This window comes from Nothoprocta perdicaria, unplaced genomic scaffold, assembly GCF_003342845.1.
Source record: "Nothoprocta perdicaria isolate Ctin4 unplaced genomic scaffold, notPer1 scaffold_15, whole genome shotgun sequence".
Taxonomy (NCBI): domain Eukaryota; kingdom Metazoa; phylum Chordata; class Aves; order Tinamiformes; family Tinamidae; genus Nothoprocta; species Nothoprocta perdicaria.
In genome coordinates, this window is record NW_020454649.1 from 2,229,140 (window position 1) to 2,241,610 (window position 12,471).

Here is a 12,471-nt window from a genome sequence, read left to right on the forward strand (position 1 = left end):
GCTAGAGCTGCCCCCCAAAACATTGGTTTAGATAGGATGTCTTAATGCCTGTTCTCAGCCATGCATTTTACACTGCCACTTTTGACTGGCACACTTCCTATTAAGTTTGAAATTTATTGCTGTGATGTACTGTTGCTAGTAGCCCAGTTRCTAACTGGGCTAACTGGTCTGCCCTTAAAGCTTAGTGGAGGACAGAGATACTGAGATAACACCAAAATGAAAGATAAAAGCTGAGATAAAACCTTGTCGCAATTCTGCTAGCAAAGTATGATCCTCTCTACTGCATGCCCTGGCTTGTTTTGCCAACATGAACACTAAGACTGCTGTCTATTGTGACTATAGGTGGCAACACATAAAAAGGCCAGCAGGGGAATGCCTTACAAATTTGTGTGACACTTTGCCTTATTTATAAACAACTTGGAATCCTTCAGAATGAATCCTTCATTGAGGTTGTCATTAGGGATATTATTTTATATTACTTKATTATTACAAACAATAACAGAGCTACCATTTTCTGGTCTAATTTGCCTTTTGCTACAATGCCTTCTACCAGGGGTGAGGATTATACCTCTGTAATCATGAAGCCCATCAAATGAATTTCATCATTTAGGAGAAATATCAAGCTATAAGGTCTATTTTCTGCATGCTAACTTAGGAGTCAAGGGGAAATTTTTCATCTTGACTCAATAACTATAACCAGTGAAGCTTTGGGCAGGACCCAGGCTGTGGSTTTCCCAGGTATAAATTTGGAAGCTGTTTACTTTCCTTACAGAGCTTACAGGAATAATTAGCTCCTGGCTGTGCAGTGTTTCAAGGTAATAAAATACAATATAAATGCTTAATGTTCTTATTATGGGCCCTGCAGATTGCTTAGGGGTGGATACGGCCTCCTCCTGCACTGAGGCAGTTTGTGTAGAGAATCCTTTCTCATGGGAGGAGCTGAGGAGAGCAGATACTGGAAGCCAAAGCAAGTGTCTCATAAAATGCTAGTAGTTAGCATAGTGCTAATCTACAGCAGCAATGCTGTAATATGATGATTATTATTTTTATAATCACCAATAAAAGCAGTAACTGAAAGATTTTCCAAACACGCTAGCGTAAAGTGATATTCAGACAGCACAAGCAGATGATCRTTTCTGTAATTCTGAACTTATTTAAATGCAATCTGTTTTACTATGTGTTTCCAAATATTTCTAATTACTATTGACTCTCGTGCACAAGCACAGATATATACACAAATACACATCAATGACTGAAAAAAGGCAGGCATGGTATAGAATGTGGCAGTGTAAACTGTCACTCAGCTCTATCAAAGCTCTTTTTTCATCACTGCCCTGCCTGCCATRTTGGTGCTGGGACTATGGTTCAACTTTGTGGTCCCTCTGGAACTAGAATACCTGGGAATTTTTCCACTGTACTGGATAGGACCAAAAACCTCCSTGTATTACAAGAAAAAAAATGTTTAGTTTTCCTCCAAGAAGTCCTATTTTTTTAACAGATTATAGTAGAAATTAAAATGTGAACAATGTTCTAATAAAGGAAAGAAAAATGGTGCATGTGAAGGCTACACAGAAGAGAAATCCTCGATTTCTGTACTTAATAAAGACCACTGTGGTGCTAATAAAGACCACATAAGCACCTATGGTAGGTAAATATACAAGCACTGGATTTCTATTTACTTTTTTAGAGTTGGGACAGCTAAAATGATTATAGATGTATGGAATAGTTCAACAAAACTTGCTTACAGCTGGAATTCCTGGAGAACTTTACTGTGAGTTCAAAATTACTTCAATCTATATTAAGCCCAGGATGAGATGAATAATTCTAATAAGTAGAGACAATATTTTCATTAAATATTTCCGCTTTATAGACCTTTCTCTTAGCAACCACGTTACTATTTGAAGAAAGCGGTTCAATACTAAATAGAAGGGTAGAAAAATGTAAAAATGTTACTAAAACTAAATCTTAGTTGAAAAAAATCACTTCTCACAAAGACATAGAATCATAAAGAATGTTTGAAACATATTATCTTATTACCTGTTAGAGTGAGGAATTAGGTGGTTTGGTTTTGGAGTACTTGGGACTCTTTTAGCAGTAGAGGAACTGAGGGACTCTGTCTTTTTTAGAGGAGAAACAGTTCTGCAAAACTGTCTCTCAAAATCATGAAAGACAGAAAATCAATACACTCAAATCCAAACATAATGATTTGGAATATGAAGGCAGAAAGCTTACCACTGTATGTCTCTTCATTTGTGTCAATATCTTGCAAATCTAAAAACTTGTCCACCTGCAGGAAAAGCTCAAAATCAGAAAATATAAGAAAATGTATTAAAAATATCCATTCCTCTTAGAAAAACTAGCGGAAATCACTAAATTGCCTCCTTCATCATCTCCATTCTACCTTCTTAGTTTTCTAAGGCAGCATTTATTCTTTTTGAAATGTATAACCCGGAGGAAATGTTTTTAAGCATAGCCAATGAACTGTTGCCAAAGTTGTTGTATATTAAGGGCAGTGAACTTTCAGGAACTTGGTGGGAACAAATGTTTTATTCTTTGGAGGAATAAGACATTTTCATGGAATGCAGTTAGGTGCAAAGCTGCTSAGCAGCTTTGCAAGTTTCCAGCGTGTGACACAGAGACAGTACCAGCTACAGGCAAAGGAGACCCTAATCCTCCTGTTTTGGCACTAATGGTGACGTGAATGGGCAATGGCCAGAACAGGCCCCCCTTACTGGAGGCAGCACTGGGTAAGAGTGAAAGGTCTTCCTCAGCCTTTATGATCGATGTAAAAACTTGCAGAATCTTACAAATATTCAAAATAGAGACTCTTAAAAGCAAACTGTGAAGAAAGATAAAACAAAGACAAAACAAAACAAMAGGGTTTTTTTTGAGTTTGGATTTTGTTTGGCTTAYAGGTAAATTTGGAATTCTGCAGTCTTGCTACCTATACAATATGGAAATTCTGAAAATCTTAAAATGACTCAAAAACTAGAATTCTTTCTCACTTATCCCACGCACCTGATCACTTTAGCTAAAGCCTAGAGTTTCTTCTTGCAGAAGAAAATGGAACTTCATGAATTGGAACAAACTGCAGAGTAATTTAGAGAACAGAAGTTGAGACTGTTCTCATTCTCCCTAAAAAGTTTCCCCTCCAAAAGACCTGATTTACTGAGCTGAAGCAGTGGAAGAGCACACAGAACATTTTTTTAGTCAAAATTCGCACCTTCAAACTGGAAGCCTTTGAAGACACTAGAGGAAAGCTAAAGCCTGTGAGCAGGGTTGCCAAGGCAGATTTACTACATGCACGAGATAGTTTTCTGTATTTCTATGTAGTAATTAGAGATGCTCATAGATCATTTTTTCCAAAGTGATTTGACACCCATTACACAACCCACATAAGTGTTCTCATTAGCACTTACACAACCTGTATACTAAAAAAGTACACATTCATTAACATTTTAAAAAACGTTGGATGCCACTGCTGTCATTCCTCTTTCCTGCTGATGGGAAAGAAAAACACCAGCAAATTGTGAATACTTTCTAAATGAATGAAACAAAAATTAGTCATGATCTACTCATAACTCACACTTTGAAGGAAATAAGGGAAAACCTCACCTTTACTCTTTCAGACAGACTGAGATTGTTTCCATCAGGACCACCAGCTTTCCAGCACTTACTCATTTCTGTCTGTACACAGGCAAAAAAAAAAGGGTATAGGCATGAAACAGAACTAAAATCACAATCAAAGCTCCTACTAAATTATGCATATAGACTCTTTATGCTATTAAAAAGAGAAAGCAATTCTTCTGAAAATAGAACATACAAAGGTCAGTCCCCTGAAATCCTACATAGGTTCAGACTGAATCACCTGGAGCACACAGTATACCTAAGAAGCAGTGTTTAGAACATAAGTACTATTTTTAGCAGTATTTTTTTCCTCTAGAAATAAGGTTACAGTGCCCAGTTTATTGCATTATAATTTCCTCGTGCTACTATGCTAGCAATTTTCTAATGCATTCTACTATTACTATATTTGGTTCTCAGATTGTTAGTGGGACAAAAATGTGCTGAAACTCAGAGATTTCCACCTTACTTTTTGTGGATAATGTCTGTTGTTTTCCTGTCCCTGCACATTAAATCTCTAATTTCATAGGTTTCACAAGATTAAAAGTGCCTCCTGCCTGGCTACTGTTTGCTTTGGGTTTTGAAGCAATCTAACTTCAGTAACACAGAATTCAGTCGCTGCTAATATCCCCAAGAAGCAGAGCAAATCTGTGCACACTCTGTTCTCACTGGCCATACTCTCAAGACTTTCTCCCTTCTTACCATGCCAACCTCTACTGTTAACTGCAGCCTGTMGCAAAAATTTTACAATGGTCTTTGCAGCACTCCTGATTTTTCAGTCAGATTGTGGCAGCTCTTCAGCAGAGCAAATGCCACTGTCAAATGTGATCCCAGCAGGTACATCTGTGTTATACGCCAGGGTAGTACTTTAAATATTTGCCTCAGATGGGATAATGCAGGCAGCCTCTAGCATTTGGACTGTATATCTCCTCACATTTTTATCTTTCTGAATATGATGCTTGCGCACATGGACAAATATTAACTTACCACCTTGTTCCCATTTGGCAAATGTGGTGGGAGAGACACCAACAGCTCTTCACTTCTTCCAAGTGAACCATCATCCTCTTTACCTCTGCTGGATAACTCAGATGCAGAAAATGTTTTTGTTAGGGAATCCACTCTGCTTCCTTGTATTGTCTTCTCCTCTTCTTCTGCACAGAGACCCACAACAGAGCAATAACATAATACACCATCCAACAAAGAGAAAAACGTTTTGTTAGATCTAATATGGACTCTTTTTTTATAGCCACTTTACACTTGCCCTCAGAGCTTCCATGTACATCACATGATGCATAGATATCTATCAGTCTTCACTATAAAGCTGAATATGGAATTTAACCTTAAGTGCATAGATATCCCTTATACCTTGACACTGAAAAGGTTATGCAGTACATAGAAAGCTTGATAAATCACTTGCTTGATTTGCCTGAGTACACCTGCAACCTCACTATGTGGGGGAGCAAATTATCAGTAATTATTTATTTTTTGGTCAGACTAACAAACAGCAGCATGTCAGTGATACTTGGCTGCTGGAGGTTCAGTTCCTGAGAATAAAGATTAAAGGCAGAAGTTTAAGCAGGGTTGGTTTCCCTAAGGGATTCCTCTGATCTTGAAAGACAGACTGGAAAAAAGATTTTGACAGTGCATTGACAAAAGATTGGAATTCTTTCTCTCATGTTTATTTTATCCATCAGTGATGGCTAATTGGGCCCTCACAGAAAATGCAATATTGCAAATGTAGAAGTATTGCAAAACAAAAGCGGGCATTCGGGGAGAGACTGAGATCTCTCTCAGACCTTTAAAAATTCCCTTGATGACAGCGGCAAAGTTAGGACAACCACTAACTCTGCTGACAGTCCTATCGGGTCCACAGSGCACAGAGCAGCCAGAAGAATTAGGATATGGCTGATCACCAAAGCAAATCTCAACACTGCAGACTGGATATAACAGCCCATTAAACATTAGGACAAGTATGTGGATGGAAGTATGGATTTCTGACCTCATGCTGAATAGTTTTCCCTACCACAGAGCAAAAAAATATATATTCATCATGGTCAAAATGAAACTGCACAACTTTTTTCTTTTAAAAATTCCATTATCAAATATGGAGCAGCGGCAGGACAATAAAWTCAAATGGACTTCACACCACATGTTCTTAATGAAAAATAAATTAACAAGTTTCATGCTTTAATTTGAAAAATCTACTTCACAACAATAAGAAACACTGCAGTCCATTTTGAAGGCATAATTATATGTTCTAGGCACTGAATTCATTCTTGTAGATAGTCTTAATGATGCCCTCAGGGTTAGTACATTCAGCAGTCCCCTTTCCCAAAGAGTTATTAATGGCCATGGACAGCTCCGTGCCCCAGTTATGATGATGCTAAAAKGGCTGGCATTCTGGACACTCATACTCATAAGAGTCAGAGTTCATAAAAAGTAAATTGCTCCAGATCAGAACAACTTAGCAAACAGACTTTAACTCTGAGACCGGAGATAATTCCTAAAGCCTAGGTTTTTCTACATGACATCTGGCTTCTCCCTGCTTYTTAATAAGTACTTTCATAAAACAATATTTGGAAACAGCACTACATATGGGCAATCACTTCCTCCTACACACTCTCTTTTTCAAGCTGTGGAAATGACGTATCACACCAGAAGCCCTCTTTGAAACTCCTGACAGGTAAAATACTACTTGAAGATACTCTTATTGTCTCGCAGCTTAACAGGAAGAATCACACAAGCTGCTCAAAAAGCTTCAATCTTTTATTATCATAGGACAATGGCAAGAGGAACTTCCTACTTTATATTAGGTATGAAATACAGAAGTTTCATATTAAAGGCTAAGAAGCCAGGAAAGGTTATTATGTCTTTCAGGCTATACCCACATTAGTAAATTACACAGCCAAACATAAGTAATGTATAGAGTGTAGTTACAGGTACTGAGGACGCAGCGTGCTCACTGTACACACTTCAGGAATTGCTTTATGTATGGGAACTGGGAAGAAACTTCTGAAAAACATAATTTTCTCATCAAGGTCCAAACGGAGACTGGTGATCRACTCGCTGTTCAGTCACAGCACTCAACCTGCCCACACCCAAATGCACAACACTGGCCTTTACAGCCCCTGACCAAAGCCCCAAATAAAGGATAAAAATGCGATAGAAAGTAGCACAGGAAGAAGGTGCCCCCACATGCACATATTTCCTGCAGAGAAAGTTTTTCAATTTTACTTTTGAGAAGTTCCACTGTCAGTGCCTTAACAATGACATAACCAGCTTAGCTCTCTAGAAAAGTAAATCTGAGTCTCTCAAGAGAAATATTCATCATAATTGYGTGTCACTGGAAAGTACGTTGAAGACTTCTGAAACATATTTCTATCACAAAGTATGTCCCACTTGATACCTTCTTTCTGTCCATTTATCTATTTTCTATATTGCTTAAAATTCTTTTTGTCTTCCAATTTGGAATGAAATCTCTTGAAAATGTCCACTGGTCACGCACATATTTCAAAGAATAATGGAGTCACTTATCGTAAACCAGAGCAGAGAGCTATCAGGATTATCARGAAAAACTTCCTGACAGTGAAGTCTATCAGATGAAATACTAGTCCCAGAAGAATGATGAAAGTCCTCCGTTTGAAACAGTGCARAACTAGAGCAGAAACAGCAATCAATAATAAACTGTGGAAACTCTGGCTCGGCACAAAATGCTGGACTATGCAATATAAACTACCAAGTATTTCCCTCTATGAATTCATTCCAGAGATCTTTATAACAATTTGGTAAGCATGAGAAACAGTCCATTTAACTATAAAAATATAACATAGCAAAGCTATTATCATAAGTTCTGACTTACTTCATTGTCCTCAAATTGCTGGCCAGTGGAAGGCCTGTGAATCTGTTAAATCCCTTCCAAGCTGCACTTTAATGGAACACTTGGGACTTAACTGATAGAGTGATTTTGTACAAGACTCCTGAACAAAAGATAATTTTACTCACAGTAGCATGGTATCTATCTTGCACAGAGATGAAGAGAACAACTTTCATGTTCATTTACTGTCTCCATTCTTCAAGCACATCCACAGCAAAAATATGCTATGAACCAGAGGCATTTTAAAACATGACCAAGACCTRTCACTGAAATATCACTGGAAATGTTCAAAATAGAGAAGGTAACAGAGGTTAGCGTAGTAGAAGTACCTGTATTTACTTCTTTGCAACTCTCTTGTAGTGCGCTGAGTTAATTTATCCTAAATATCACGGCATAACAAAAATTCCCAAGCCTCAAAAAGCAATTTGTTGGGAGGGCAATTTTCTTTTTTCTTTTTTTTTTTTTTTTAATAATTCAGTCAAACCTTCTCCCACACATAATCCTGCAGTAACTGTCAAAATTTAGAGTCTCCCTCTGTGCATTGTACAACTCAGAATACAACTTAGTGTTTTATTTCAAATTTACTTAGCCTGGAAAATCTGCTGTGATTTACATTCTTGAGCTATCTTCCTATTTCCATGCATTTAAATRTATAAATCACTGTAGTAAATACCTGGCCCAATTCAACATTAAGGGCCTGTGCGTACGTCCATAACTCAGAGTAATCTAGGTGCAATTCAGATGCCTAAACATAGCTGTCTAGTGCTGTGCTGTTTTATGTGTTTCAGGGGTATCCTGCCTGGTCTCCTTCATGCAAGAAAGTCGTAGGTTTTCCATTAATCTTATACACTATCTGCTAACCCTTAGCATCCAAATCATCTATCACCCAACTATACAAAGTCTAAACTTATTTAGCTACAATCCTCACTATTTTCAATGACAGTGAGTTCACAGTGGCACTGGGAAAGCAGAAATACTTTGTCAAAGCAGAGAGAATAACAACTTAATTGCCCAAGAGTGCAAATTTATATATATGTATATATAAAAGAATATATATATATAATATATATATATATAAAAACATATCTTGGACATGCAAAATGTCAAACATGCAGGTCTTCCTTTTCGGTACTTCAACCCCTTTTCAGTGAGCAAGGGCATTTCTGCTGCTCACAGTAGTTTTTCTCTTGTGTAACTCATTAATATSCACGAAGTCCTTCCCAGCTTACACCAGGGCTGTTACAGTCTTCTCCCTGGATCTCTTTAGTCCTGCCCTGATTAAAGCACAAATAGTTAGCAAAAAGTATTGTTTTTCTGTTTTTTGTTGTTGTTGTTTTTTATTTAAGAAGTCAGCTGTTAATATATTCCATATATTCATAGTCTGGTTCTTTCCTCACTAGCATCAATTTCTTACAAAAGGTTCATTAAACCTTACRCTCAGATAGGATAAAAAAATATATGGACTGGGGCAAGTAATTTCAGYGGGACTGTTACTAACTTAGAAGGGTAAATTATTATTATTTTTAACTGCCATTTTTGTATACTCCCTTGCAACATTTTTAAAAAGCACAGAGCAAAGAGCTTTCCTCCCTCRGGAGGAGGTGAATGACTGCAACTCTGAAGTGTATTTCAGTCACATAGCTAATGCAGCTCTAAATTTTCAAAAGTGTAACTGTACTTTTACTGTATCAGTATCTCTTCTTTCTTCCTTAATGTAACCTATATGTTGTAGTTTTATATGCTGTTTATCTATCTCAATATATATTATGTCTGTGTTGCTCTTTACGTATTACGTTAGAGAAAGTGGTAATATTTCCTGTTTATACCACATTCAGCCCAGCTGATCATTTAAAAAGATATATTATTCTGCCATGGTTCAATACGGCTGTTGCCATATACATATATTTGAATACTTTAATGCAAGCAGTTAAATAACAAGGCAAATGTTCATCTGACCATTTCAGCATCCTGCTGCAGACCAAAGTCCTCCTTCCTCCAAGAAACAATATCCAAAAATAATCTTAAAATAATCAAAAAGCCTATGACAGAAATATTTGGGCAAAACTTAAGCTGATATTAAAAAGCAAATTCTTATTAAGACATCTAAGTCTGTTAATATGTACCTGGCATTAGGCTCAAGTAGTGCCATTTCACAGTTGTTAAGTTCAGAGTTTATCAGGATATAGGAGGCATAAATAGACATCTTTTTTCCAGAAGTTGATAAAGAAAGGTAGGCCTGCTACTAATGGCTTCACAAATCTGCATTATCTTTTGCTGAATGCAAACAATGATATAGCTTAGGAAATATATTTGAGGGATAGTTTAGGAACAGCTTTAAGTCTGACAGTAACTAGTAAGAAAATCCTATTCAGTGTTCAGAAACCTGCTCCTTCTTTCTGAACCTTGGCTGCCGTGAGCCATTCTTTGAACTTAGCTAAAAGAAACAGAATGTGTTGGGTTTATTACCAGAAGTAACACAGTATTTGTTACAGTTGTTTTTCTGTCTTACTATCAAAGGAAGCATAGATGTGCTTAAATTTCTCCTCAGCATAAGGAAACTACATTAAACACATACTTGGGGAACACTTTAAAAAAGCAGGTGATATACTAATAAATCAGGACAGAACTGGTTTGAAAACCTTCCTTGTAATTGYATTCTGGAACAATTCAGCACTAGCAGATACAGAGATGGGCACTGCAAGAAGCAATGAAATTGTTTAAAGGGCACAGTCGCCTGACACAGGTCCACATGACACAATCTTCTCATAACAGACAATATCATTAAAAAGATTGCAGCAAGCAGGAACAAATTAATAACCCATCACAAAAGCCAGATGCTGAGATCTTCCCTTGATTTTGCATGCCATAATTAAGACGTACCAAATTAAGAAGCCTGATTTTAAAAAGACTGGCAAATATCTATTGAAATCAGGCATTTCTATGTGATTTTATCGTAAGGACAGAAAAGCAGCCAGGTTTAGGAAAACCTTCCCAGTATGTTCTATGGAGTTCTGCACACAACTGGAAGGGAAGTGTCCTGAATTGTTTCCAATTTTCCTGCAGAGCCAATAAGCAGCTCTGGTCTCTGCCTGTCTTCCCTGTGTCAGTTCCATGTCCGGGAAAGGAGGACAGCAGGGTCCCCAGCCCCTGCCAGGTCACGGCAGCCGGCCTGGCAAACGGCGGCGCCCTTGAGGGCACGGCGAGGAGGCAGAACAAGGCTTCACTCCGTGCTGCTCTTTGATGCGCTGCTATACAATTCAGCCATAGGCTCAGTAGAAAGAAGTCTGAATAGAAACATCAACCACAAAATTATTAAAAAATCCCTTTTCTCTATTTTCTAGAAAAAGGAAATGCAACAGAATAAAATAAATCTTTATCCATTTGAATCAATCTTTAGAAACTGCCTAATAATAAAGGCATCGCACAAAAGAACCGACAGTTGCTGCGGGGGCTCGAGGACTGCCAACACTCTGGGACACGGAGGTGCCTCTGTCCTTTGCTGCTGCCAGCGAGCTGCTGGGCCAACTTCTCACAGCGGCCCTCTCCTCTCCTCATGCCTCAGTCTTTTCTGTCCATAAAATAGAGATTAAGTACTTTACACAGCAAATACCACTGAGATCTAAGGACAAAAAAAAATATCCACAAAACAGATTCCCTGTCATTATTTTAAAAATAACCTATTTTCTGCATCCCTACATCTGTTTGTCTTCATTTAGGGGATCTGTATAATATTTGATTTTATACTATATTGAATGAAGAYTACATAGGGATGGCCACAGAATTTATGATCAATAGCAAATTGCATATTTTTCTCCCAACCAATTCTTTCCAATGATCCAGCAAAACACATCAATAAAAAGCTCCGAATTGACACGGTTTCCCTATTTCATGCCCTGTTCAAGTTCCCTGGAGATGACAGATTAATTTAATTAGTTTTATTGAACTGCCTAGTTGCTTTTATTGGGAAATCCACTCATACAAAGAAGGCTGCAAATTTCTCTTGAGGTTAGCATTGTCCTACCGGTCCATTTTTAAAATTGAAGTGAATTTACTGTCATTTCTTATATAGGTTTCTGTTGTGCTTTCAGCTGTTAGGCTCACATTTGTAAAGTGCCTTCACAGGCACTTATGTAGGAAGTTTAAAGTTGTTGTTGTTTTTCATAAACGTGGTTAACGGAAAAAGGAAGCAGACAGCTACTGTCAAATGGACTGTGAACTAAATACAACTCCCAGCCTTCACTGGGGAATTCAATTAATCTGATGACAACAAGAGAGGCTCAGGCCCTTGCATGTCACCTGGGGGCAGGGAAGTGGTCACTCACTTTCCAGCTTCCTCTGCTTGTCAGCTTGCTAGGAACAAAAGCTTCAGAAGGACAGCTCTGAGCCTACAAAATACATATCCACGGTTCAGTTTACTTAGAGATGGGTCTGACCAGAGGTCTGAGACCCAAAGTCAGTGCCAGGCAGCATGAGGTATTTGAAATATAGACAATGGAACTGCTGGATTTAATCCCAGCAGTTAAATGCTCAGCAACATGGAAAAACTCTGAACCTAAACTTGGCGAAGAATTATGTTCCTGGAGGCATTTCTGTATGCAGCTGACTGACTTCAGGGTCTCGTAGTTCTAGAAATGGGAGAAAGGCAATTGCCTGGGCTCTGTTTTATTTTTCTCTGTATTTCCTGTAAAAGGTCAAAGGAGGTATTTTATGCTCCAGGGAATTACCCAATCTTCCTCTCAATTTAGAAAAACAAGCAGATGCTGTCTGCTAATTTTGGATGAGTTCTCTTCACCACATTTCACTCTTTCTAAGATCTGAACGAGCTTCTTTGACTAACGTGGCAATATTTTAAGAAGTGGGGATTGAGTCTATGTCAAATGGACTTGGTGCCCAAAGTAGCCTTAGTAGTGTGTAGTGCTGAGGAGCCCACTCATTGATCACAGCTATACGTACCCTCGGCATCAATTTCTTTG

General features: G+C 38.0%; 1 protein-coding gene across 3 annotated transcripts in view; it reads right to left on the reverse strand.

Moving 5' to 3' along the window:
* Window positions 1-12,471, reverse strand: part of CUNH11orf74 (chromosome unknown C11orf74 homolog) — a 38,568-nt gene that overhangs the window by 12,239 nt on the left and 13,858 nt on the right. For 2 of the 3 annotated variants that reach the window (XM_026034752.1, XM_026034749.1), the window contains exons 4-6: window positions 4,612-4,775; window positions 3,616-3,687; window positions 2,233-2,299 (exon numbers count right to left, since the gene is read on the reverse strand). In XM_026034752.1, coding sequence (XP_025890537.1) covers window positions 2,233-2,299; window positions 3,616-3,687; window positions 4,612-4,775 — 303 coding nt within the window. The remainder of the gene's footprint in view (window positions 1-2,232; window positions 2,300-3,615; window positions 3,688-4,611; window positions 4,776-12,471) is intronic. The other variant, XM_026034751.1, reaches the window with a different exon arrangement.